The 26,745-nt window shown below is 42.3% G+C and overlaps 1 protein-coding gene across 4 annotated transcripts; it reads left to right on the top strand.

Moving 5' to 3' along the window:
- On the top strand, positions 1–25,115 carry hps1 (HPS1 biogenesis of lysosomal organelles complex 3 subunit 1). Of its 4 annotated transcripts, XM_078565049.1 has the most exons (19): positions 9–148; positions 410–652; positions 757–968; positions 5,320–5,457; positions 6,620–6,762; positions 9,421–9,529; positions 10,634–10,794; positions 12,158–12,260; positions 12,933–13,002; positions 13,936–13,991; positions 14,741–14,908; positions 16,249–16,434; positions 17,085–17,152; positions 17,708–17,839; positions 18,339–18,404; positions 20,985–21,126; positions 22,544–22,657; positions 22,981–23,063; positions 23,797–25,115. In XM_078565049.1, the coding sequence occupies exons 3-19, from the start codon at positions 852–854 to the stop codon at positions 23,957–23,959; spliced, it is 2,019 nt and encodes a 672-aa protein (XP_078421175.1). In that variant the 5' UTR covers positions 9–148; positions 410–652; positions 757–851; the 3' UTR covers positions 23,960–25,115. The 4 variants fall into 4 exon arrangements, with proteins under 4 accessions (XP_078421174.1, XP_078421175.1, XP_078421176.1 ...); XM_078565048.1 differs by having other exon boundaries at positions 1–652; XM_078565050.1 differs by lacking the exons at positions 9–148; positions 410–652 and having other exon boundaries at positions 661–968; positions 16,249–16,428.
- The last annotated feature ends 1,630 nt before the right edge of the window (positions 25,116–26,745 follow it).

Here is a 26,745-nt window from a genome sequence, read left to right as displayed (position 1 = left end):
GGAGGCGGGAGCGTCAGGAGCAGCTGGTCGGCCGGCTCGAGCGGAGTTCGTTTATTTTTCAAATCGGATCTGAGAGACGGGCGTGGGGCGCCGGGAGGTCGGGGATTAGGGCCTTGAGCTCAGGTTGTGATTCGGGTCCTGAGTTCCAGTGGGGTATTGGGGCCCTCAGCTCCAGTGGGGTATTGGGGCCCTCAGCTCCAGTGGGGTAATTGGGGTCCTGATCTCAGGGGGTAATTGGGGTCCTGAGTTCCAGTGGGGTAATTGGGGTCCTGATCTCAGGGGGTAATTGGGCTCCTGAGTTCCAGTGGGGTAATTGGGGTCCTGAGCTCTGGGGGTAATAGGGGTCCTGAGTTCCAGTGGGGTAATTGGGGTCCTGAGCTCTGGGGGTAATAGGGGTCCTGAGTTCCAGTGGGGTAATTGGGGTCCTGAGCTCCAGTGGGGTAATTGGGGTCCTGAGCTCCAGTGGGGTAATTGGGGTCCTGAGCTCCAGTGGGGTAATTGGGGTCCTGAGCTCCAGTGGGGTAATTGGGGTCCTGAGCTCTGGGGGTAATAGGGGTCCTGAGTTCCAGTGGGGTAATTGGGGTCCTGAGCTCCAGTGGGGTAATTGGGGTCCTGAGCTCCAGTGGGGTAATTGGGGTCCTGAGCTCTGGGGGTAATTGGGGTCCTGATCTCTGGGGGTAATTGGGGTCCTGAGTTCCAGTGGGGTAATTGGGGTCCTGAGTTCCAGTGGGGTAATTGGGGTCCTTTGTGCTGGAGGTAATTATACTGGGTTGCTGCAGTGGGTAATGGCAGGTTTTGGGGCTGGGGTTGCCCTGTATGGATTTTATTGAGGGGTACTGGGAGCAGTGGAGATGAAGTGCCTCCTGATTGCCAGTGAGAGTGCCCAGGTCCTCTTTTACTGGACCGACCAGGAATTTGAAGCAAACCTGAGGCAGCGATTCGAGAATTTGGTGGAGCAACACAGAGAGGTAAAATAGAGAGTGCATGGTGATCAGACTGCTGACTCTTAGGGTGGTGTGTAGTTATACTGCACTGCACACTAGTGGTTATTCTTCATGTGAGAACCAAGAGTGCTGACAATATATTTGACTGTATTGCTGTTGAGCAATGGAAAAATCTATGCTTGGCTAGCCTAACTCAATAATTGGGGAGAGTTGCCACCCCACTGTCTTCAGCTTGACTGACAGATATTTAGACAGTAAGGGTTACAAAACCAAGCCAAGTCAATAAATTTTAAAATCAGCCAAGATCGAATTGAGTTGGGGTTCAGAGGGTTGAATGACTTCCTCCTGAACTTATGTTCCACTGGCTGTGGCACAGCTGTGTTAGCCTGATCTCTTCCTCAATCAGTGTTACATGTGGTATCATCCCTTTACAAGTAGGACTTAGTTGACGATGAGATGAACTAACTGCCCTTGCTGAAATCAGCAAACTTGGCAAAGACTAGGGATTGTCACAGCCAGTATGGCTCAGTTTCACACAACAGTGATTTTCCCAGCTTAACCCTTGCTCCAGAAATTATTTGTTGTTGCTATTTCTCCACTATAGATTGATAGGGGAGATTCATGGAATGATTTTCCCAACCTGTACCTTTTTTCTTTGGGGTATGGAGACTTCTTGGGAATGGGATCACCAAGACACTACCATGGATCAACAGCACGATCTGGAAAATTTGAGCCATTTTCCATATCTTGAGAGACTGCTTTCGACCAAGGCAAACACAGACGATGACCATTCATCATCACCTCTTATGTGCTTCGGTCGACTGAAGAAACGAGTATTTGAGAACTAGGATCTCAAACCTGAGACGAAGGTCATGGTTTACTGGGCAGCAGTGATCCCCGCACTCCAATATGCCTTGGAGACTTGGACAACCTACAGGTAGGCCAAACCACTGGAGATGTAGCGCAGATGACGCCTTCGCAAGATCCTCCAAATCTGGTGTCAAAAAAGGCAGTGTCCTCTCTGAAGCCAACATGCCCAGCATCACTCAAAACTAGCTCTGCTGGGTGAGGCATGATGTTCGTGTGCTAACACCAGACTCCTGAAGCAACTGCTCTACTCGGAACTCAATCATAGCAGGATACTCCCGGGAGGACAGCGGAAACACTTTAGGGACGTCCTCAAAGAATCCCTGAAGAGATCAACTGATTCCACGGGAGACCCTGGCTTGTGACCAACCAAAATGGAGAAGGTTCATTCGGGAAGGCATCAAGAGACTTTGTTGGGAACGTGCAGAGGTGAAGTCGAGGTAACGGGAGGGCACAAACCTCCAACCAACCTATCTACCCAACCCTTCAAGCACCACCTTCCCCACATGTGGCAGAGTCTGCAGATCACACATTGGACTTATTAACCATTTCAGAACCCATCGAGCCGGAGTAGAAACAAGTCATTCTCGATCCCGAGAGACTGCCAAGAAGACGAGACTGCCCATGAAAGGCTGGGGGGGAAAGCTAGAGGGCAAGTAGGCTAGGGCATGTTTATGAACCTCCTGTAGAAGTTGACTTTAGGAACAGGGTGCCTAGGCGTCAGCTGTGAATTAGTGATTAGAGCACTCTCACCTCTGAGTCAGAAGGTTGTGTTTTCGAGAGACTTAAGACCATAAGCCAGGCTGACATTCCTAGTGCAATACCTCCACTGTTGGAGGTGCTGACTTTTGGTTGAGATTAAGCTGAGTCTGCCTTCACAAACAGATGTTAAAGCTCCCACAACACTATATTTCGAAGAAGAACAGGAGCGTTCTCCCTGATGTCCCAACCAATATTTATCCCTCAATCAACTTCACAAAAATGGATATCTGGTCATTATCGCACTGCTGTTTGTGGGAGCTTACTCTGTCCAAATTAGCTGCCTTGTTTCCTATATTACAACAGTAACTACACTTTTATAAGTACTTCATTGGCTGTAAAGCACTTTGGGATATCTGGAGGTCATGAAAGGCGCTACATCAATGCAGGATCTTTCTTTATCTGGTTGGATTGTATGTGGCAAGGAGCAAATTAAATATAATACTGCTCTCTGGCCAGAACCAATGAACTACTTTTCAAGTGCAGTTACTGTTTAATAGGAAAATTTTTTTTTATTTGGTCCTGGAATGTGAGCGTCACCGGCGAGGCCAGAGTTTATTGCCCATCCCTAACTACTCCTTGAGAAGGTGGTGGTGAGCCACTGCCTTGAACTGCTGCAGTCCATGTGGTGTAGGTACACCCACAGTGCTTTAGGGAGGGGGTTCCATGATTTTGACCCAGTGACAGTGAAGGAACGGTGATGTGGTTCCAAGTCAAGATGGTGTGTGACTTGAAGGGGAACTTGCAGATGGTGGTGTTCTCATGCGTTTGCTTGTTCTCTTAGGTGGTAGAGGTCATGGTTTAGAAGGTGCTGTCGGCGGAAGCTTGGAGAGTCAAACTTGGTAATGTAACTTAAGGTCACCAACTTGAGCACAACAGAGTAAACTAAGATAACTAAGATAAATGTTAACCATGATATCAGGGAAACTGTTACCTTCAAGCCACAGACCATCCTGACTTTGGCCTTTATCACCATTCCTTCACTGTCGCCAGATCAAAATCAGGAGAACTTGTATAGTATGATGGGATAAGACCATAAGACGTAGGAGCAGAAGTAGGCCATTCGGCCCATTGGGTCTGCTTCGCCATTCAATGAGATCATGGCTGATTTGAAAATCCTCAATTCCACTTTCCTGCCTTTTCCCCATAACCAATTGTTCCCTTACTGATTAAAAATCTGGCTATCTTCAACCTTGAACATACTTAATGATCCAGCCTCTACAGCCCTCTGCGGTAAAGAATTCCACAGATTAACTACCCTCTGAGAGAAGAAATTCCTGTTCATCTCTGCCTTAAATGGGTGACCCCTCACTCTGAGATTATGCCCTCTGGCCCTAGACTCTCCCACATGGGGAAACAACCTCTCAGCATCTACCCTGTCAAGCCCCCCTAAGAATCTTATATGTTTCAATAAGGTTGCCTCTCAATCTTCTAAACTCCAGTGAGTACAGGCCCAACCTATTCAACCTCTCCTCATAAGAAAACCCTTCCATACCCGGGATCAACCTAGTGAACCTTCTCTGGACTGCCTCCAATGCCAGTATATCTTCCTTAGATAAGGGGACCAAAACTGTTCACAGTATTCTAGGTGTGGTCTAACTAGTGCCTTGTATAGTTTTAGCAAGAATTCCCTGTTTTATACTCATTTCCCTTTGAAATAAAGGCCAACATTCCATTTGCCTTCCTTATTACCTGCTGAACTTGTATGTTAGCCTTTTGGGATTCATGCACGAGGACTCCCAAATCTCCCTGTGCTGCAGCTTTCTGCAGTCTTTCTACATTTAAATAATCAGCTCCTCTATTCTTCCTGCCAAAGTGCATAGATCAAGCAAGAGTTGGACCTTTACTGGCTGGGGTGGAGACAAAGTAGTTATAGTATGATATTAATCAGGGTCAGAGAGCTCTCCACTAGTTTTGATTGCCTAAGAAAGGAATTTCGTAGATGTTCCCCACAATTGGCCTAGATTTTTAATTTGGTTTTTCACCTCTCAGGCAATTACTTTGCTTTTGAGTAGGGTGAGCAGAAGGAATTGCAGTTGTCTGGGACAGTTGGGTGGATGCTTTCCTGTTCATCATTGTATGTGTTTTTCAGCTATTTGAACAGGTAGATAGAACAGGCTTCAGTTTAACCATTCCCTCTACACAGTACTGAAGTTTCAGCCTTGGTTTTGTGGCTTTGAACCCACAGTCTTCTGACTCGTCAGCTGGAGAGAAATAGAACAAAAATTTAAAATGGAAAATTAAGCTGCATCTTATTTAATTTGAACATTAAGGGATATGGGGATAGGGTGGGAGGGTGGAGTTGAGATAGAAGATCAGCCATGATCTTATCACCAAGATTCCTTAGACAGCACCTTCCAAACCCACAACCATCTAGAAGGACAAGGGCAGTTGACGCATGGGAACACCACCACCTGGAAGTACCCCCTTAAGCCACTCACCATCCTGACTTGGAACTATATCGCCGTTCCTTCACTGTCACTGGGTCAAAATCCTGGAACTCCCTCCCTAACAGCACTGTGGATGTACCTACACCACATGGACTGCAGCAGTTCAAGAAAGGAGCTCACCACCACCTTCTCAAGGGCAACTAGGGATGGGTAATAAATGCTGGCCTAGCCAGCGACATCCATATCCCATGAATGAATAAAAAAATTAAATGGTGGAGCAGGCTCGAAGGGGTGAATGGTATACTGCTTATATTTCTTTTGTTCTTATAATATGGATGAACTGTTTCCTGTGTTCACAGAGATCCCCAGCCTTTGAGGACAGCATAAACACTCTATTTGCACCATTTCTCATTTCCTGCATAACTCTGAATGAGAAGATCTCGGACACGTACACCTCTGTTGTCAGTGAAAATAACTACCTCTTCATAGTGCATCAGGTAGGCAGTTCAGAGCTGTGTGTAGCTGTCTATTTTGTTTGGCTTGTATGCCCCATTCAAGGTCTGATGGATTTTTAAAAGGCTGCTCTTTTGTCTAATATGTTTTTAAAACACTTCCTGCATGAAAATACCTGATAGACGTTGATAGTTCAGTGTTGACAATCATCTAGGCTGTTCAATTTAATTTTTCATATTTTCCCCACCATCTTTGCGCTCTGACAGGAGAGCAAGCGGGTGATGTTTCAATCCCTTCATTAATACCTCATTAAATTTTCTGCTTCAGAATGTTTGACAGTGGGCTCATCAGTGACTTATCCCTACTACTTCTATATCTTCCCATTGCTGAGCACTTCTCCTGCCTGAATGCAGCTGTGCTCGAACTCAACAGCTTAAAGGGGAAGGGGGTCATGGAAATCTGAAGCAATGATCCATTAGTTTTCACTACATTGCCGCTTGATATGAGGAAAGACTTGGAAAAATTAGGAATATTTCAGATAGAAGAGAGGAGATTCCAAGATGATTTAGTGAGGTTTTCAATCCTTGGAATTATTTACTATGCCTCCTATTCTGTTATTATCTGCAAGCTCCTTTTAAATCACCTACACTAGTAAACTTCATTTCTCTTTCACCACCCCACTCTACCCCAGGCGCGCTCTCTCTCTGGGTATATTACTGTGATCCAACTCCCCTTTCCCCACCCCAGCTCTGCTCTCACTCCCCGCAGTATCTAACTGTACTCTGCCTTCCCCCTTACCCCCCCCAAACTACCATTTTCCCTCTTGCTTCCAATTGTGCTTCACTTTACCCCTTGCGCCTTGTAACTCTCCTTTACCACCTTCTCCAACCCAAGTTACCATACTGCTCTCCCTCTACGCACGCAGTTCCATGGCTCTGTTCAAATTACCCCTCGCCTTCTAACCCCATTTGACCGGAAGGCTGCACTTGGCCATGACTCCTGATGTACAATGCTTTAGGGGCTCAAAATGTGTCCAGCAATTAGCAGCTTCCTGATGGTAAAATTGCAACGTTAGTGATTCCGCTGTCAACTAAGTCAGAATGTTGCTCTAAGATGAATTGTTGTTCATTTTCAGAGATTCAAAGGGTACCTGAGAGTGAACTACCTTCACTAATCTGAGTTTTGGTTGTTTTGTGATTTCTTCAGTTTGGGGAGTGCACATATGTTGCGGTGAATGGAGACGGTTCAGAGAACGAAGATGATCTGAGACGGAAAATTTTTGTGCTGAAGAAGATTATTGATGTATGTTTTGGCCTGGTAACGCTGGATACCAACATCCTAAAGAAAAAGTATGTAATATTCGTTTGTTTCTGGCTTCTTGATACAATTTTCTCTCTTCCTCTTGCAGGCATTTTCTCTGGTATGGTCTGGTGCCAGGTGGAGAGTTTCAGTGGACTCTTTAATCATGGGGCTACTGAACCTGTCATATTAAGTATGCACTTCCAACAAGGGTTGCTAGATAGCCATTGGGATTGGAAACTTAGTTAGTTTATCCTCTACCCAAAATGCAGGGAAGTCATAAGAACAGGAGTAGATCATCTAACCCCTCGACCCTGTTCTGTCATTCAATGGGATGGTGGATGATCAGGTCCCATGTAAGTTCCTCTCTGCATTCAGCTAAATTTGCATAGATTAATGTGAGTGCTTGGAATTTCCTAGTCTGCATGGTTGAGTAACTGAATGCCTTAACCAGCTGTGTAGAGAACATGTTTCCACTATGGGGAAACTAGAGGTCATAACTATCAGATAGTCACTAATAAATCCAAAAGGGAATTGAGGAGAAACATTTTTACTTGGAGAGTGATGAGAATGTGAAACTATCTAGTAGTTGAAGTGAATAGAATAGATACTTTTAAGGGGAAGCTGGATAAACACATGATGGAGAAAGAAATAGAAGGATATACTGATAGGGTGATGTGAAGTAAGATGGGAGGAGGATTGTGTGGAGCATAACCATCAGCGTGGACCAGTTAGGCTGAAAGACCTGTTTCTGTGCTGTAACACTCAATGTGACTGTGTACCTTTTCAATGTAAGTCATCAGTTAAATAATTTAAAATATATAATCAGATTTTTAAATCTGAGAAAGGTAGTTAGAATTAGCAGATGCAAAAGCAGAAAATTGCCAAGCTCATGCCCTATGTTTGATGTGCTAGCATTGACCCTTGCTTCTTGATCAGTTCCATTTTTTCTAATGGGCCGCACAATTGACCTTGGCAATTTGTTTCCCAGTATTAAATAAACTCAGACTGTAAGAAAAGCCACTTGGGCGAAAGACAGGAGGGCACTTCTGCACGTGGAGCCATATGCCAGAAAGAATTGGTGCTTTCTGGAGAAGAGGGGGGCAGTAGGTGATTGTGTGGTAGGCCTTAATTATGAGTTTAGTCCCTGACCCCTCTTTTACTGCTGAAGGGAAGGGCAGGTGCTGCCAGTATACAGAGTGTGAAACTGGGAAGCTTATGAATTTCTTAACAACTGACTGCAGAATGGAAGGGCACAGGAAGTCAGCCAGCCGTTGCTTTTCTCTATTTAACAGCCTCTGCACAGCAAAATAAATTAGTGTGAAATATATAGCAGACATTTTGACATAAGATGCTATATACATGCAACAATTTATTTCGCATATATAACATGGGAAATCAAAGATTAGGAAGTGGATATATTTTGAAAAGAGGAAGTGTTAGTTAGCTATAGCTTTTAAAAAAAGGAAAGCTTTGCTTACAGTTACAATTTTTTTTAGCTTTTTTTGGGATGTGGGCAACACTGAGGAGGTGGTATTTATTGCCCTATACTTGGTTGCCCTGTGGATATAAGATATTCTTAGAGGCCAGAGCAGATATGGATGGCAGGTTCCCATTCCTGAAGGATTAGTGGATCAGTTGGGTTTTCACTACAGTTTGCTAGAGTTCATGCTGACTCGTCGAGTGTCAACCCACAAATTACCACATTTATTCAATGCACTTTCACAACTTGCCAAAATGGGGTTATGTCTCATGACCTTTGTATTGCCTACCCAGTACTCTAACCATGATGCTGATATAACTTCAAGAAAAAAAATCCTTATTTTTTTGTGACCTGAATGTAGCAAATTAGGTTTTTGTATTAGGTGTACGTAAAAATAAATATCCTTAGAACAACAAACACTTACAGCACGGAATCTGTCTAATCAGCCTGTTCTACCTGTCCCTGCTCTATACTAGAAAAATCCAAAGCTAATCCTACCACCCTCTTCTCTCCCCAAAGTCCTGTAACTTCCTCTGCTACAAATGTTTATTCAATTTTCCATTGGAAGGTGCAGTGAGCTCTTTCTGAAAAACTCTTATGACAAAACTGGTGACCCCCGCCCCCCAACCCCTTCATCGGTGACTCTCCAGTCAGAAATAGTCTTTCTCTATTCATTCCACACAAAAATCCTCAACTTTAAAAACCTCTATTAAATCTCCTCTTAACCTTCACTACTCTAATGAAAGTAGTTCTCTGTATGAACATACGGCTAGGAAAAGATTAGCTGATTCATCAAGCTTGACCTGCACACTCTGGCTGGAGCATGGACTAGATACTTCACAACTGTGTGATCTCCTAGGAGAGATTAAAATGAAACAGGGAAAACCTCAAGGCCAATAAGGAAAGAGATACTCTGGAAAATTCCTCTCCCACCCCCTCAGGGGAGTAGGAATGTGTTGTATAATGTGCAGAGTTTCTCTGTGTGGTGAGGATTGTGCCTGCTGAATTGGGTTTTTGTTTTACTCCAGTTTTTAGTTTTATTTTGGGGGAGTGGAAGTTAGCTGCTTCTGTCTTACCAGCACTGCTCTGTGTGATTAGCTGCCATAGCCTGCCAAGAAGGGTAGATTTGATCCTTTCAGTCTTGCTCATTAAAACTTTTGCTTAATTCCTTCAAAGGGGTTTGCTGCAAGTGCTCTCTTTACTAAGGCCTTTTCCTGCTTCTCAGATTGCGGCCTCAAGATACAGAACAACGGTGCAAAGTTTGGAAGATGTTACAAAACATGCTAATCACGTACAGCCACCTGAGGGAGGAAGACCAGAGTTTCCTTGTGGAGGTGATGCAACATTGCTGTTATTAGGGGCAGTTTGAAGAAGACTTATTACAAAAGAGCTCCCCTGCTGGTCTAGTGGTTAAGTGTATTGCACTGAGGAAGGCAAGGCTACACAGGCTAGAAGGCCAGAGCTTTGATTCCCAGTCCTTGTTGAATCAGCTGACATCGACCAGACCATTTGTGATATAGGGAGGCATAATATGGTGCCCGTAACAAAGTTGGAAAGGGTGAAGCTTGTCTGTGATCAACAGCTGCATAGCCTGCCAACACTCAAAAGTGTCAGAAATCCGTTGAGAAATGGCCACTAGGATGTGGGTGAAGCTGATTTACTGCCCATCCCCTGGTTGCCCTGCAATAGTGATGATTTCCTTGTACCACTGCAGTTCTTGACTTGAATGGTGACTTAACTGTGGTGACCTGTTGGCTTGCTGGAAAAGAAAGTACCCCATGTCACCATCTCAGGATTTCCCAAAGCACTTTGAAATACTTCTGAAGTGTAGTCACTGTTGTAACATAGGACACACGGCAGCCGCCTTGTACACAGCAAGCCCACACAAAGTGAAATATGATAATCATTAGATAATTTTTATTTTTAGTGATGTTGATTGAAAGACAAATATTGACCAGGACACTGGGGAGAACCCCCCAGCTCTCCTTTGAGATCATGCCATTGAATCTTTTACATATACCTGGGAGGGCAGGTTTAATGTCTCATCTGAAGGACAGCATTTCCAATAGTGCAGCACTCCCTCAGGGTTGGGAGAAATTATTCACTATCCCATTCCTGGGCACTATATGGTGATCCCCATCTCATTCCAATTTTCTATCCAGGAACCCTGTTGTGTACGCATTAGTACGAGATCATAATCTGATCTGACTATGTCTTTCTACCATTCTTCTCCCTACTGTCAGCTCTACATGGACAAGTAGCTTACTACCCAGGAAAACACAAGAAATATGGACTTCTAGTTAAAGTGCTGAAAGTGCAGCTACCTGTATACAGACTGAGTGGTAGTCTTTAGCGGTGAGGGATGATAATTGGAGGAAAAGGAGTGGGAGAATAAGGGGAGCTGTGCATCAACACTGACTCAGTGTTTTTGTTGTTAGGCTGTGGAACGCCTGATCCATCCCCAGTTGTGCGAGCAGTGCATTGAGTTCCTGGACCGACAGGTGGTACAGCAGGTAAACAGCAGCATGGAGCGGGCTAACGAAGAAGTGGTACACACCTTCATTCTAGTACACACCAAGCTCCTGGCATTTTTTTCAAGGTGATATATTTTGTGACAAATTTACATTCTCTCTGGGTTTTAAAGTAAGAACGTTTGTTCCCTCAATGGCTCAGCTGTTTATTGTAGTGAGTATCTGAACCATACAAAGCTGAAGACTCCTCAGTTATGTCTCTACCCTGTTCTGAGTTGACTAATTTCAGCTATGATGCAGGTAGAGGCATTACCAATTGGGCTCTTCGTGCCTGGATTAGAAAGGGGATAATTGGCAACTGTTTCTCTTGCTCATTGCCGCTCAGTGGCTCCTGCTCAAAATATATAGTTGTCAGGCAAGACAAAGGATTGGACCCTTCTATGATGCTCTCCAAAAGTGAGAGTAGCTGGAAGACTCTCAGTTTGTGTGCTTATATGACAATAAATGCTGGTGTTGCAAGTGGCTCTCGCATATGAACGAATAAAAAAAAGTTCATGAAAGGCAGTCACTTAAGGAGGTACTGATGGTCATCTATTGAATTGTACTCCATGTGTCCTGAAGTGGGGAAGGGGAAAGAAAGAGAAGAAAATATGCATCAAATTATCAAGAGATATTAATGTATTGTGAGGACCTGCTGATGACTTCAGAAGTATCTGCATTGAGTACAACATGTTGGTTTTTGAGATTGTACCCAGTAGTTTGTTTCTGGAAAGATTTGTCAGTGACAGTTTGCTCCTGTTTTCTCTCTACTCTTTCAACCATCAGGCCTAACCCATAAGGTGTTGCCTTACACTTTATTATAAAGCAAATTAGTCAGTTTGACAACATGTATCATGTATTAAATGTGATGATAACTGAATGGAGAAGCAGTGCTGTAAAAGTGTTGACTTTTGAAATTACCTTTAGATTCACCTTCTGAGATTACCAACATTTGAATATATTTTGGCTCACCCCTTTGAGATTTTTGTTGCCCCATGCTTGAAGATGTTGACTCTGGGGGTGATTCCACAAGCTTTGGTACCTCACCCATGTGGTCACCCTTCATCCAGAGTTTATCTGGCATATCTCAACCAGGCCACTGTGATGCCCTCCCACAATCCAATAGCCTCCCACAATCCAATAGCCTAATTGTGCCCTCATCTGGGGTCCATGTGTGCAGATTCTAGTATGCATTGCTGAATAGTGAGCACCAGCTGTTTTTTCTTTTCCTTCTGTCTTTACCAATGCACTGTACATTGCATCTCCAAGTTTGAGATTGACGACAGCCTGCATGAAGATGTAACTTAAATGCTACATGCTAGTTGCATTTTGTATTTATAAAATACCTGGCAGTGAATGATAATTAATGTGTCAAAGTCAAACCAAATACTTAACATCTTATCACCAAATTGATTGTCTGCTATCTGTCTATTCTGTCCTTTTACCCCACAGTCGTAATGCCAGCTCCCTGAGACCTTCAGACTTGCTGTCACTCATTCTGATTGCTCAAGATATGTACCCAAGTGACAGCAACTTGGAAGCACTAATTGTCAAGGTAGGGCTTCAATCTGTAGTTGGCTAAGTCTCTTTGAGTTTGATAGTAGGGTAAAAGCATAAAATTCAATAAACAAGTGGCAGACTATTCTGCAGCCTGCCCTGTGAATCTGCATTGTTTGTTCACGGTAAATGCTTACTTCAGGATGATGCTTACATTCTAGGAGCTAATGGAATGTCACATTTGAATTTAGTTCCCAAAGGTTTTAACCCTTGTGGAAATGGGTAATGTGGTGAGTTGAGTGCACACTCATTCACCTGCGAGACATGGAGTTCAAATTTAGTCCTGACTGATGAAAGTTCACACTGGCTGTTGCAGTAAAGGCCATCCAATGTTTTTGATATCACTGCCCAGTTTTACTGGGAACGAACCCACAATCCCACTTGTGGCTTGGTAATAAATTGGTAATCTCTGCAAAAGACCACAGGATAATTGGTGTGGGAAATGCTGCTTTGGAGGAGGGGGATAGCTGGAGAACTCTTGTGGTTCGGGAGGGCCTGGCAGTGTTCAATGCTGATGTCAGATTCTGGAATGAAAGAGTCCTGTCTCCCAGAACTAAAATTTCCCCACCTTTTATGAGTACAATAATCCAAAAATAATTATTTTAAAGAAGTCTTACACTCTAAATGATGATAATTTAATCCGATAGTCTAATGCATTGTTTGCTGATAGGATTTGGAGAATACCCCAGTAACTGAAGAAGTTTATGCCCCTGAGCTGTCATCTGGTGCACAAAGAGAAGGTATGTATGGAACAGCCCAAAAAGGAAATCTTCCCATCAGGGCCCTTTCTCTGTCTTCTGTGTTTTACACCTTATCAAGAGGGAACCCTAACACTGCTTTTTAAAAAATCAGGCTTCTACAAAGAACATATGCAAAATGTTCCTCGAAGTGTATCATAACTGAGTCATAACCACCATGCTGATCCCAGGTTGGATTGCGGGTATGTGGAGGACTAGCTGATCACAGCCATGACAATGGTCATGGTGCTACAGTAGTTCTGTGCATTCCTCAATTAGTGAGGAATGAGATCTGCCTGGGTTCTTGCTCCTGAATTGGAGTGTGTGTATGTAGGGTGAAGATGAGATTGAATTTGGTCGTGATGCCTATGATGGTGAGTTAGCTGACCTGCCTGAAGGATGGCCATTTTGGTGAGTGCTATTAACTGTGGAACTATAACAAGGAGGTGAACAGAAAAATGGCGCCAAAGTGTGTTTTTGCTCCTCTCTGCTGCATTGCACATTGTGTCCAGTAAAGTGGGTTGGCTGCTGTATACTGTCATATCTCTGACAATGTAGCTGTACACCTTGGTGTTGATAAATATCCTGATGACCTGAGATGACAGCCTATGTGACATTTTTTTGTGAGCTGTGCATTTTTATCCAGGGAAAGTGATTTGATGATGTGCAATATCCTGTAAATTACCAGTCTTGTGTGCAGTGCCATTTGCTGCCTGAGTCCTGAAATTCTATGTATCAAGTGCTGCATGCAGTGAAAATGCTGCTTTCTGTGATAAATTGCCTATGCCAAGTTCATATACTATTGATTTTTATTTTGTCTTACTTCATCTACAGTTTTTTTTCATATTTATGTTCTCTTTCTCCTCCTCAGCTGTTTGTTCTGATTGTAATTACATAACTATTCAGATTGATGCGATTTCTTTCCCCCTGCTTCAGGAGAGTCAGTGGAGAGCAGTTCGTACATGTCCCAATTCACCGGCTCAGTGGTGCAGGTAGGCGGTAGTAATTTACTTCTAGACTCTAATTTTGAGCCCATCATAGTGCTTCTCTGGTAAGGTCACAGGGATAGATTCTAACACTAGCTGAATTGAGCAACACTGTGGGAATAGCTTTTTACAGGACTGGAGGTGGTTAATCAGGGAGGTTCGAAATGATGCAGCGAGACAACAAAAATGTTTCAAGTTTGGGAAAATGGGTGAGTTATAAAAGAGCTTAAAACTCTTTTCTAATAATTTGCATGTGGGTTAGTACGTTACCAGCATTGCTTAAAAATCATAAAATGGTGGTGTTCTTGCCACTTCTTTGAAAGAGCTACTCAGCTAGCTTGCAGTAAAGCCAAAGGCTATAACGCAGCCTCCATTCACCTTCCAATAAGCCCATGTTTAAAAGCTATCTCAGCTTCCACAGCTGCCCTGTTGTAGCTCTAAGCACAGAGGAGAAGGTTGTTGGTCTGACTAGGTAGGTTAGTAAAAGAGCTTTTGCAATTGCCCTTATGCCTAGGGAAACAAAGACAGTCAAGGTTCCTGCTGCTGATTGTTATCCAGTGACTCCTAATAGGAAGTGTGTAAAACAGATATACCTTAATGCCTGGGGCCATTACTATCTGATGCTGCTAACATCTGTAAGTTGCAACTTATGTCCCCCAGAATCCTGTTTCTTTTTCTCTTTCCTTTGAGTGATCATTTGTTTGTTGGGCAGAATGCAGCCTTCACAAGATAATGTCCTGTTTCCTGATGTTCAGGTTGCAGAAGACAGCCTGCAGGCATTTGAATCGTTTCCTTCAGGGAGTTCTGTCCCCAAAAGAGTTTTCCTTGATGCCAACTTAAAGGATAATTACTGCCCCATGATGCCTCACAACATGTACTGCATGTCACTCTGGCCTGGGATCTCACTGGTTCTGCTTACAAAGGTGAGAATAACATCTGGGATATATTAAATTTACTATGTATGTTGTGCACTCCTTACTTGGACATCGCTACTGAGAAACTATCACTCCAGCTATTAATTTCTATCACTGCTTCAATCACTTACTCTGGTAGTATATTCCAGGCTCCCAACCTTGTGCTTTTTAAACAACGTTTCTCCTTCTCTCTGTTCTAAATATCTTGTGCTTGATCTTGTATCTGTGTCCCCTCATTTTGGTCTCCTTAACTACTGGGAATGTTATTTATCTACTATGTCCCATCCAAATGCCTATGAATCACTCCATAACCTTCTCAAACCTACCCTAAGCAGCCCTAATTTTTCAAATCAGTCTTTGTATTTCTTCATGCCAGACAGCATCCTGTAGCCCAGTACTGTAGTTCAGATCTGTAGCCACATATTTGTGCCACTAGATGAGGCTCCTGCTCCAGGAACTGCAGTTCTTCACATTGGTCTTACAACTTCATTAATGCAATATCCAATAAGATTCACCAGTTTTTATGGAAAAAAACACAAAAAGCCACTCAGGACCTGGAAGCAAAGTATTGGCTCTGAAGGGCTGTACCTGAAAATTGAATCGTCATTTGTTTTCAGGTACCGATTGACCTGTTGTGAGTTTCCCAGCATTTTCAGTTTTTCTGGTATTCCATTTATCTCTCCACATTTTAAAAAATAAACAATTATCTTCTGCCTTGCACCACAAACCTTTCTTGACTCTTAGGCTGGTTAGGTGATCTGTTCCAGAAACACTACCATTCATGAACTCGCCTCACAAAGCGCATTAACTTTTCTACCCGTCTGAGGAAGTGCTTCATCTTTCACACTGGTTATTGAGACTCCCTCGAAGCATGAGAATGGGTAAATCTTTTATTTGGAGAACAATTAATACAAGTTAATTGCTGTGTAAATTGTTTCGTATTTTGTTGTAATCCTTTTCTTCCAGTTGAGGGAAGCAGCGCTCTAAGAGGCTATAATTATGACTGTTCATTATTCACATTGTTCACTCTCATTATTGAGACGCATAGTTCATTTAATTAATAATTTCAAAATTATATTTCAATGTTTTGGATTGTTGTATGGAGATGACGGTCTTTATTACAAAATTAAATCAATCCTCCTTGGTCCCAGTACTAGTTTGCCTTTATTTTATGGGTCCTTGTTTTGAATTTGTTAGGAAAGGAGATAAGGTAAAAATGACAGAGTCGAAAACACAACTGCAAAGAGTGCTTCTATTTGATTTGTGCAGAATCTGCTGGGACCCTTACATAGTTCTTGCTCTGATAGTTGGATTATTTATCCTGATTGCTTCTATGCATGTTTTGGCAGGTTCCCTCCAGTCACATTGCGGTGTCTTTGTATCAGCTGTTGGATGCATTCACTGTTCTAGAGGCCAAATTAAGTGATGGACAGGAGCTTGGGTACACTTCTCGCATTTACCCTAACATGCCTGACCTACGGCAGAGGATGGATAAATTCATAAAAGCTGTCGGAGTCCTGAAGCGCCAGGTAAAGGTGGGGAGTAATGATTTGTTATTGAGAGAGTTGGTGTTGGACTATGGCCCCTAGTGCGGGACATTGTGAAGGTTCCAGCAAATGCTGGAAATCTGAAATAAATACAGAAAATGCTAGAAATATTGAGCACGTCTGGCAGCATCAGTGGAGAAAGAAAGTAAGTTAGCATTTCAGGTCAATAACCTTTCATTTAAACCTGCTGAGTATCTCCAGTGTTTTCTGTGTTTATTTTATGAAAGGGTAAAAGAGCAATTGAAACAAAGCAAGGATTAGTAGCTGGGCAACTCCAAACTAGAACTTTAGTGGCTTGTAAAATGTAGCAGAAAAGGTTGACAAAAGTGAGGTAAGAAGTTCTACAATTTTGAGCTTCTTCAAAATACTGAGTCATATTGTGTTAATACTCTACTTGCTGATGGCACTGTATGTTGTATCAATATTCGCTTGCTGATGGCACTGTATGTTGTGTTAATACTCTGGCATTCAATACTGTATATTGTATTAATACTTTGGTGTTCACTGATGGCACTGTAAATTGTGTTGGACCTCCTTCAATCTGCTCATGCTGTAGGTAACTTTTCAACTGTTTTGTGCTATTTGTTGATATACCTATAAATTGTGAAAGATGATCCGTGTTCTTCAATGTTCACTAGTTGCAGTCTGCCTGGGTGGACTTCAAGAACAAAGCATTTTCCAAACCTGACACTGGAAAATCTCAAGAGTGAGTATGAAAGTGAGGAAACTATCTTTTGTGTCTTTTTAAACATAATTCATCCCCTGTGTATTCAAACACTAAGGGTGATGAAAATTCTAATGCTGAATACTTTGAATGTAAAAACAAACCCAAGAGGATGTATTTGTACAGTCCTGTCATATTGGGTGCCATCAGTCATATGCCCTTCCACGGAAGCATAAAGCCGAGCCCAATCCTGTCCCCTTTTTTCTGCCAAGGTCACTAACTAGTGACAAAGATTGACAGCTTTGGCACACTTCTCTCCCTAATGTGGTCTATTGAGGATAATGATAGTGTCCTTATCGCATACCCTAGCTCAAATCAATACTGACCTGTTTCTTTAAATGCAACTGAGCAGGCTGAGTGTTGAAACTGAGATTCTGTGACCTGTACAGTTCAGTTTCAACTTTTATTTTGCAAATAAAGCTAGCAGTTACTGGTTCTCAAATGTATGGATTTTTCTTTTCATGTCCTAGAGTACCCTTCAACTGGTATATCTGAAGTAATTTACTTTTATCTTGATGAGTCTTTGTTGTATTGCAGACTCTTACAGGCCTGTCGGAATGTGAAGAGCCAGCTGTGCTTAGTGTATCAGCAGTATTTTCTGATGAAACCTGCAGGGGATTCTCAGCACTTATCAGTGAACCTACAGACCAAGACACTAAAAATTGTTCAGTACGTATTATTGTGACTAGGTGGAAGGATGTGTACAATAGATTGACTTTATTTTGCATGTTGAACACTGAAGACAGAGATGATTTCAGACTGTAAGGCAGAGGCTAGAATTGGAACAGTCATCTGTTGATCAAATAATTTCATGTGGCTTTCTTATATGCTATGTATGTCACATTCATGGGATAGTTTAATTTTACTTTAAGATGAGTGGGTGTATGATGAGTGTTGGTTGCGATGTTCAATGAAAGATTATATTATAATCATTGCATTTATTAACTGAAAAATGGCTGTAATTAACAGAATAATCCAGAAAATGCTGGAAATGCACAAAATTGGCATCTGATGAAGATGAGTAGGGTTACATTTTGGGAGAGACCCTTCTAAAGCATAACTAATGGGTGATATGTAGTTCAGTCCAGTAAAATGAGACTGTGCATGGATCAATGTTCTGAGTCACCTATGTTTACACATTGCAGTGAAATCTCTTTTGCCACTACAGGGAGAAGCTGATGGACTGGAAGGATTTTCTCTTGGTAAAGAGCAAGAGGAACACCACCATGATCTCATATCCTTTTTTAGTACCAGTTACCAGTTAAAGATGAACTCTTATCTCTGTTTTCAATTTGATTACAAGCAGAACCTCTTCCATAACCCAGATTTAGCTCCTGGTCTCTGCTTAGCTGGTCTCCATTTGGGTACCTATTTGAATTTCTATAGTTTTCCTTGGTGTCCTGCACTGGAGGGGGTGCAGAGGAGACTCATCAGGATGTTGCCTGGGATGAAACGTTTAAGTTATGAAGAGAGGTTGGACAGACTTGGGATTTTTTTGTTGGAGCAGAGAAGACTGAGGGGCGACCTGATCGCAGTGTACAAGATTATGAAGAGCATGGATAGGGAGCAGCTGTTCCCCTTAGTTGAAGGGTCAGTCACAAGGGGACATAAGTTCAAGGTGAGGGGCAGGAGGTTTCGGGGATGTGAAGAAAAACTTTTTTTACCCAGAGGGTGGTGACAGTCAGGAATGCACTGCCTGAGAGGTTGGTGGAGGCGGGTTGCCTCACATCCTTTAAAAAGTACCTGGATGAGCGCTTGGCATGTCATAACATTCAAGGTTATGGGCCAAGTACTGGTAAATGGGGTTAGGTAGGTAGGTCAGGTGTTTCTCACGTGTCGGTGCAGACTCGATGGACTCTGTAATTATGGGGGGTGGAGGTGATAGTGTGGGGATGAAGTTTGGGAGTGGTGTGGGGTGGGTAGTGATCCTGCTCTTGACCGCCTACCTGGGGATCCCTTGCTGAAGATATTCAGCGAGGACAAAAATGTGAAGCCCCACATAGCCAACTACCCCTATGCCATTCATTCTCTAGAATTGCAAATGGCAAATAATCAGGTGAGCAGATCGTCCTTTTGGCATCAAAGAAAGGGCTAGGACTATTAACTATGTTATCTTAGCCTACTATCTTGAATGTTTCTCCAATGTTAAGTAGAATGTTCACTATTTAAGCCCAACTGTTGTAATGGATACAACATGAATTTGTGCTTTATAATCCTTTATAGTTACAGCAATGACTGCAGCTTGGAAGCTTATGTGTGCCAGGGAGTGACAGTACACCTTCCCTTTCCCTACACTCTTCATAATTTATCTATTCAAGCATTGCTTTATACTGCCTCCTCATCTTATTTTCTCCACTACAGGAGCTACATTACCCACAGAGGACTATTAATGGGAGAAGATAATCAATAGTGAAAAATTAACCTAAATTCTATACTTTGCAATTTTATTTCTTCTTGCTTTTAAAAGCCATCTGATCACAAAGCTGCCTTCTCAAAGCCTCATGATTGTTATTGAGGTGCTTTAGCAAGAAGACACTGATTTTAATTTCTCAGTCCTGTCTCAAGTTTCCTCATGTGTCCTCGATCCAGATTCTATTAATTTCTGTATTATTTATTTCTGTCTTTCTAAAGTCACCATATGCCACTCTCTGGCTGCAAGTAGAAAATCTGTTCCTTAGCTCCTGCCAATGGCACTCTTGAATTGCTGGTTATAAAATGTCTGATCTTGGGTGATTTGCCCAGTGATCATATTTTAGAAATGTCCTTCCAGCAATCCCTTGGCTCTTTTTAAAAATTATTTTTTCACCTCCTTACCTTAATTTCTTTCTTTTCCTCTCCCTAATCCACACATCCTGGGTTCAAATCATTGTGCTAAATTAGCTGAGCTACACTGGAAGCTCAGGGCCACTATCACCTCTGGAATAGGAGCAGAATAAAACTGGCTTCATTTTTGTTCTTGTTTGCTGTCTGCTTACTTGTGCTGAAATATTTGTTTGGTGAGGACAGTCTGACACCATTGTGATGCCTACAGATGGCTGTTTATCACTGTGGTCATAGAGGAAGAATTGGGTCATAGGTGTGGTATTGGAGGGTGGCCTGTACCTGTGGAACTGTATTTCAGTGTCTTCAGGATAGAAGCACAAAGCAGAGAAACTAATTCTTATTCTCACCCTGAGGAAATGCCCCCAGGCGCAGGTAGAGCCGTTGCCAACTGTGCTTAGTGAGACAGAAGGTTGTAGGTTGAAGACCCACTCCTGACACTTGAGTTTATAATCCAGGCTGACACTTCAGTGCAGTAACTGTGTGAGTGCTGCACTCTGAGATGCTCAGTTTGGACTGAGGCCCTATCTGGTTTCTCGGGTCAGGTTAAAAGATTCCAAGGTTCTATTGGATGAAGAGCAGCGGAGTTCCCACCAGTGTCCTAGCCAATACCTATCCCTCAACCAACATCACTAAAGCAGATTATCTAATCATTACCTCATTGCTGCTTTGGGAGCTTGCCATGTGTTAACTGGCTGCCTTGTTTCCTACATTACAACAGTAACTACACTTCAAAAACACCTCATTGATTGAAGGCCCTTTGGAACATCCTAGGTTGTGAAAAGCCCCATATGAATGCAAGTATTTCTTTCTCTCGTACTTCTTACTGAGCCATGTTGAATTGAGTCATAGCTTCACAAAATTAAAGCTGACCCAGGTCTAATTATCCTTAGCACTATTGGTAAAGTTTGAATCTGATAGTCTGTCATTACTACTTCTGTTGTGAACCCTGTACAATGATTCCTTTGTGATTGCCCTTAATTTGGGATTATACCTATCTGCGAGATTTCCCTGGACTCATTCATTTCATCTATGTGGATAGGACAGTTGGTCAAATGATTGCACCTTCTTTAAACGTATCAGAAAAATCCACAGAGCTGGGGAAAGGACCATTGGCTTCATTTATCAAAAGCAAGGTACGTGTCTTTGAGGAGAGCAGGTTGCTTAGGGAGTTGCTGTACCTTTGTATTGGGCAACATGAGGGTCATTGGTGGGAAGTGAAATATTTTCTGTGTCAAATCATATGATTAAATGAAGGGTAAATTCTCCTCTACAATGTATTTTAGCTGAGATGAACACCCAAAACTACATAATTTTTCTATTTTCCATGCCTGCTATCTCATTGACGATCTCATTCCCAGGGACAACGTAGTAACTTTATTTTGTTGATGAGGAACTGAATTGAGTTTGCCCATCTCAAGGTACAAGGAAATGGAAACTCTTCCCATTTTTCTGGGCTAAATTTAACCCTAGGCCTTCAGAGTTGAAAGGCCAGTGTCTTAACCCATTGTACCCCAAGATGGTTGTCATTAAACAATGTGTACAAGTGTTCTCCCATTCATTTCCCACCTGAAAGAAGGTGGGAGGTGGGGGTAGGGGGTCACTGCTGCTGGGAATAAGGAGCTATTATCTGAAGTGTGACTGCTCAAGTTTGAGTTAGATTAATGGTCCATAATTTGTTTAATTGTCTTTATGAATGTGGGAAAAATCAGGTAAATATTTAAATCTTATGCTGGATCCTGCAATAAGTTTGAGTTTCTACTGGGCACAGTATGCTCTGTGCAAACCTTGTTGAGTGGAACTGAATGTACAGCAGGTATGCTGGCGATCCTTAAGAGGACCACTAAAGATTCCTCTGAAAACATTAAAGACAAGTTAATTTTTTTGCTGCTGATGTTTCTACACCGCACCTCCCCCCCCAACACTTCCCAACCCACCCCACCATACCATATGGCCATCCTCCCGACCAGCTTGGCTCCACAGGAGCTTTTGGATTTCCCTTTTCCCCCCGATTGAAGTGCTGCCTATTGGCAAGTGTTTAACGTTGGCAGCTCAATAATTGGGCACAACACTAGGGGCATCGTTGTGTGGTGCAATCTTGCTGCTCATTACCCACCTGATGTATCTGCAAGATGACAACGTGCTCCCCTTCTCCCCGCTCCCCCCTCCCACCCCACGCTCCCATGCTATCTACTTGGAGGCTTTCTTGTTTACTCTGTCCTTAGTGTTCACCTTGGAACTTTCAGTGATCACTGTCAGTGGGCTTATTTTGGGACTTCTAACAAATAGCAGTAGAAACAGCCACCCCTTATTTGTGAAATGACTTGCTGAGCAATAGTCTTATGCACTTTCAACCCATTTTCAGATTACTACTTAAATGTGGTCATATATAAACAGGCTGTCCTTTATGTTACTATAGCCTGGATGGACACATCCCTCTGATCTGTTCTATCATTGTTGCCCAGTGAGTGTAGTTGTGGTTTGTTAAATATTTCATTGCATTATATCTGTTTCTATGGGAATGTTTTTAACTAAAGTTTTCCTATTTTCTAGGTGTGGTCTCTGGTTGGTATGGGACGCCGGTATTTGCAGAAGGGCTACACCACGCTCACATTCCGTGATGGAGACTACTACTGCTGCTATTTCCTTTGGTTTGAGAATGAAAGTGTGGGTATATTTTCTAATTAGTGTTTTAGTAAAATGTGGAGTACTCCATGCAGTCATAATACACAGAGAGCTTGTGTGAGCTTACAGCTCCTTCATAGAGCTGTGCAATTGTACCTTTAGGAGGGGTAAAGAAACATCTTAGAAGCATGCTATAGGCTGACCATATATACCACTTAAGTAATGTCTCATTGCAAAAGGCTCCAGAATGATCCTATTTACCTTTTGGATTAAATTTTATGTACTCCTTCCCATATTGTTGTGCTATTGTGTGGTCATTTTTGTGAGAGCCCTAACTATAGTTTTCTTTCAATCTTACACACTAGGGATACAAGTTACCAGTTATAGAGCTGCCAGTACTATCTGATGACTCTGCTCCTATTGGGATGTTGACTGGAGATTATTACAGGTACAACATTTTTGTAAAATCTTGATAAACTCCTTGATAAGAGGTGTAGTTTGTGGCTCTGATGGAGGGGGGCCTATTGGTGGGGAGGTTTGTGGAAAGTTTGAAGAATTTTTATATTATAAATGCCTTAATGAATTTGGTAGTATGTAGGAGTGCTGCAGTGTGATGGAACATTAACATTCTGCAGGTTTTGTACCTGTAATTCTGCGGTTATATCTCTGCAGAGTCTAGCCATCCATAATTGAAACAAATTATTACCCTGGTAAGTAATACTCAGCTTCTTGTTTCTAGGGCATTTAAGGGTCTGGAGTCACATGTAGGCCAGACCAGGGCAGCAGATTTCCTCCCTAAAGGGCATTAATTAGTGAACCAGATGGGTTTCGTGGTCATCATTAGATTATTAATTCCAGATTTTTATTAAATTCAAATTTCCCATCTGCTGTGGTGGGATTCAAACCTGGGTCCCTAGAGTATTATGCTGGGCCTCTAGATTACTCGTCCAGTGACAATACCACTATGCCACCACCTCCCCAAATCTAAGTTTAGTAACAAATTATTCCCCTGGTAAGTAATACTCAGCTTGTTTCTATACTCTTTATGGATGTTGGCTTGTGTGCTGGTGTAATCTTTAGTTTTCATGTGAAATGGTGATAGTAAGAGTTGGGGTGCAATATACACTGAATTTAGATTTTACAACATGAGTCATTCAAACTCTGGTCTGCCTCTTTCTCAGGAAGCTGCTGCGATATTATGCCAAGAACCACAGCTTGGAGGTGATAAAGTGCTTTGAGCTGCTAACTATCCACCTGGGTGTCATTCCTACAGAGTTTGTCGTTCAGCAATGCAGTGATCTGATTCGCAAGTTGTGGGAGCCCTCACGCATCCCTCTCCTCTAAAATGACAGGAGAAGGATCACTGGATGTTTGGAAGAGATGCCCTGTGTTTGGGAGGTCAGATATTAATGGAGAGGGCAAGTCCTTGGAAAAACGGCTACTCGTGTGACATAAGGCTGTATATTTGAATTTTTATACCAAACTGGGGGCGAATCAGGGACTGTGACAAGAATCCAAATCTACGTGACCCTGTAGCCCTGGGTGAGTAAACTTCAAGCTTTGGAATCTCAGTTGGCACCTCTGTCTATTATGACATCCTCATTGCTGCAAGCCCCACCTGCCAACAGTGTTTCAAATCTTTACCCTGTGGCTAGTGCATCTTTAGAAGCATGGTATTAGTGAGAAGGGAGAGGGATTGAATTTAATGCTACAAGAATCTCAGTTTCATGGTAGCCTGAATGGCTACCAAAACATATTTCCAGTACTATTTGGTCTTACATTCAGGTGCCCAACACATTGTTGCCATTCTAATTAACCATATGCCCTACAAGGTAGAGATGTCATCTTGCTTTACACTAAAACATCCAATCAACAGGATCCTTTTTTGATTCTGCGCCGAGTAGCTCACCTTAATGGAGCAGCAGTAGTGATGTTGAATTGGGCCCTGGGCTTGGAAAAGTGGAATTGGCCAAGCTTATGTCACCTGATTGCTATCACATGACCCTTGGGAAGTATGTGGATGTTTTGGGGGAACAGGATTCTGATTGTGTGTAAATGCCTCCTGCCTTCATGTTCAAAAACCACCTTGATTTATGAATATTGGCCATTTGGACCAGGCACTCTTTGAACTGTATCCCAGCAGGATGCTGTGCTGTCAGGAAGGGTAGGGGGTTGGGAGTGGTACAAGGAGAGGATGGTGAAGATTAGGGTGGCACCTCTAACTACAGATTAACAACAATATGGAACTTGCTACCATGTGGGGTAATTGAAGTGAATGGCATAGATACCTTTGAGGGGAAAGAACTTGAGGGTAAAGGAATAGAAGGATAGGCTGGTAGGGTTTGATGAAATAGGGTAGGAGGAGGCTCGTGTGAAGCATACACAGCATGGACCAGTTGGACCAAAAGGCCTCTTTCAGTGCTGTTAATTCTGCATACTAACTTGTCACCAAGTAGAGATTCCTCTGTGTGATGCTTTCAACTAACATGTTAATCCTTTGGCTAATGCTTTCAGGTAAAAATTTATTTTCAATCTATAAAATAAAATGAGAAATTTCTAAAACAAAAAACTAAAAATGCTGGAAGCATTTAGCAGGTCAGGTAACAAATGTGGAGACCTGAGGAGTTAATGTTTTGTTTGTGAAGTTTGATTAAAACTGAAGTTTCTGCTCAGATATTACTTCTATGTCTGGTAACTAATACACTAAATTGTATTTTCTTCCTTGCAAAGCAGGCTTAATAGTGGCCCAACAGAACTGCCTTTTGTGCATAAAGTAAAGGCAAAATACTGCAGATGCTGGAAATCTGAAAACAAAATATGCTGGAAAAACTCAGCAGGTCTGACAGCATCTGTAGAGAGAGAGAGACAGAGATAATGTTTTGAGTCCATATGACTCTTCTTCAGATCTGAAGAAGAGTCATATGGACTCGAAACGTTAACTCTGTCTCTCTCTCCACAGATGCTGTCAGACCTGCTGAGTTTTTCCAGCATTTTTTGTTTTCATGCCTTTTGTGCATAGTGACTTCTGAAAATTGAACAGAGGAGTCTAAGTTGGACTTTGTTTCAGATGTAACCAATGATTTTACCTTTTTTCAAGTCTTCATGCTGAATAAATTTTATCTTTGCCATCTCTTTTGATCTTTCCTACTGTTAAAAGTTGTGTTTTGAGAAAAGGATTTGCCAGACTGCAACCTGCAGGATGAAAACATTTCAGATGTGCTACATCCATATCATTTTAGTTTACACCAAAGTTATTTAAGCTATTTTAACTTTACGGAATTCAATCTTGTTTCACTGCTATATTACTGAGCACCTTGATCTCTGAAATGGTTTTTTCCTCCTCTTCATTCTTTTTTTACTTTCAATTCTCTCTTTGTCACATTATGTGTGTTGGATTTTTTTTGCAGAAAGAGCGAACTTGTGTTTATATGTATATCCTATCATGAGGAAATCAAAAAGCAATTAATTGGCTGTAAAGTGTAGTCACTGTTTCATAGGTACTGAGATAACCAGATAACTTGTTACATAGTGATTGAGGGATAAATGTTGGCAATTGCCAGGAAAACTCCCCTAGTTTGATTAACTTCATAGGCTCTTTTGCTTCCACTTGGAATTGGCCATCTTTCCAATCTGAAAAGATTGAAGAAGTGTCTGTGAGGACGAGTGATGTTCATCCATCAGTGGGTACACTTCATTATGCCCCTTAGGCTACCCCATGTACAAGTAGATAGCAGGCAGCACAACTCGACTCCAGTACATAGGCTAGCTTTTTTTGTTTACTTTTTATATGGGTGACACTGGCAAGGCTGGCATTTATTGTCCGTTCCTTGTTGCCCTGAGAAGGTGGTGGTGGTGACGGGCCTTCTCCCTGAACCTCTGCAGTGTGTCTGGGCAAGATACTAATCATGCAGTGTCCTTGTCCAACTCCAGTACACGAGGGAAAAAAATGCCAACTCTATCAAATAATTAGAAGTCTAGTGGCTAGTTTGTGGTTGTCCTCCAAAGAATCACATTTGTCAGACAATTAAATTGTAAGTGTCTCAAAAAACACTTTTTTAAGTTGGCAATCGAATGATTAAATGAGATTAAATCAAAAAGAAGCAGAAATATAATTGAAAAAGTAATCTGCA

The sequence above is a fragment of the Cetorhinus maximus genome, chromosome 20 (assembly GCF_964194155.1).
Source record: "Cetorhinus maximus chromosome 20, sCetMax3.hap1.1, whole genome shotgun sequence".
Classification (NCBI taxonomy): domain Eukaryota; kingdom Metazoa; phylum Chordata; class Chondrichthyes; order Lamniformes; family Cetorhinidae; genus Cetorhinus; species Cetorhinus maximus.
Note: the sequence above shows the minus strand (reverse complement) of the source record. Positions and strands in the feature narration are given on the sequence as shown.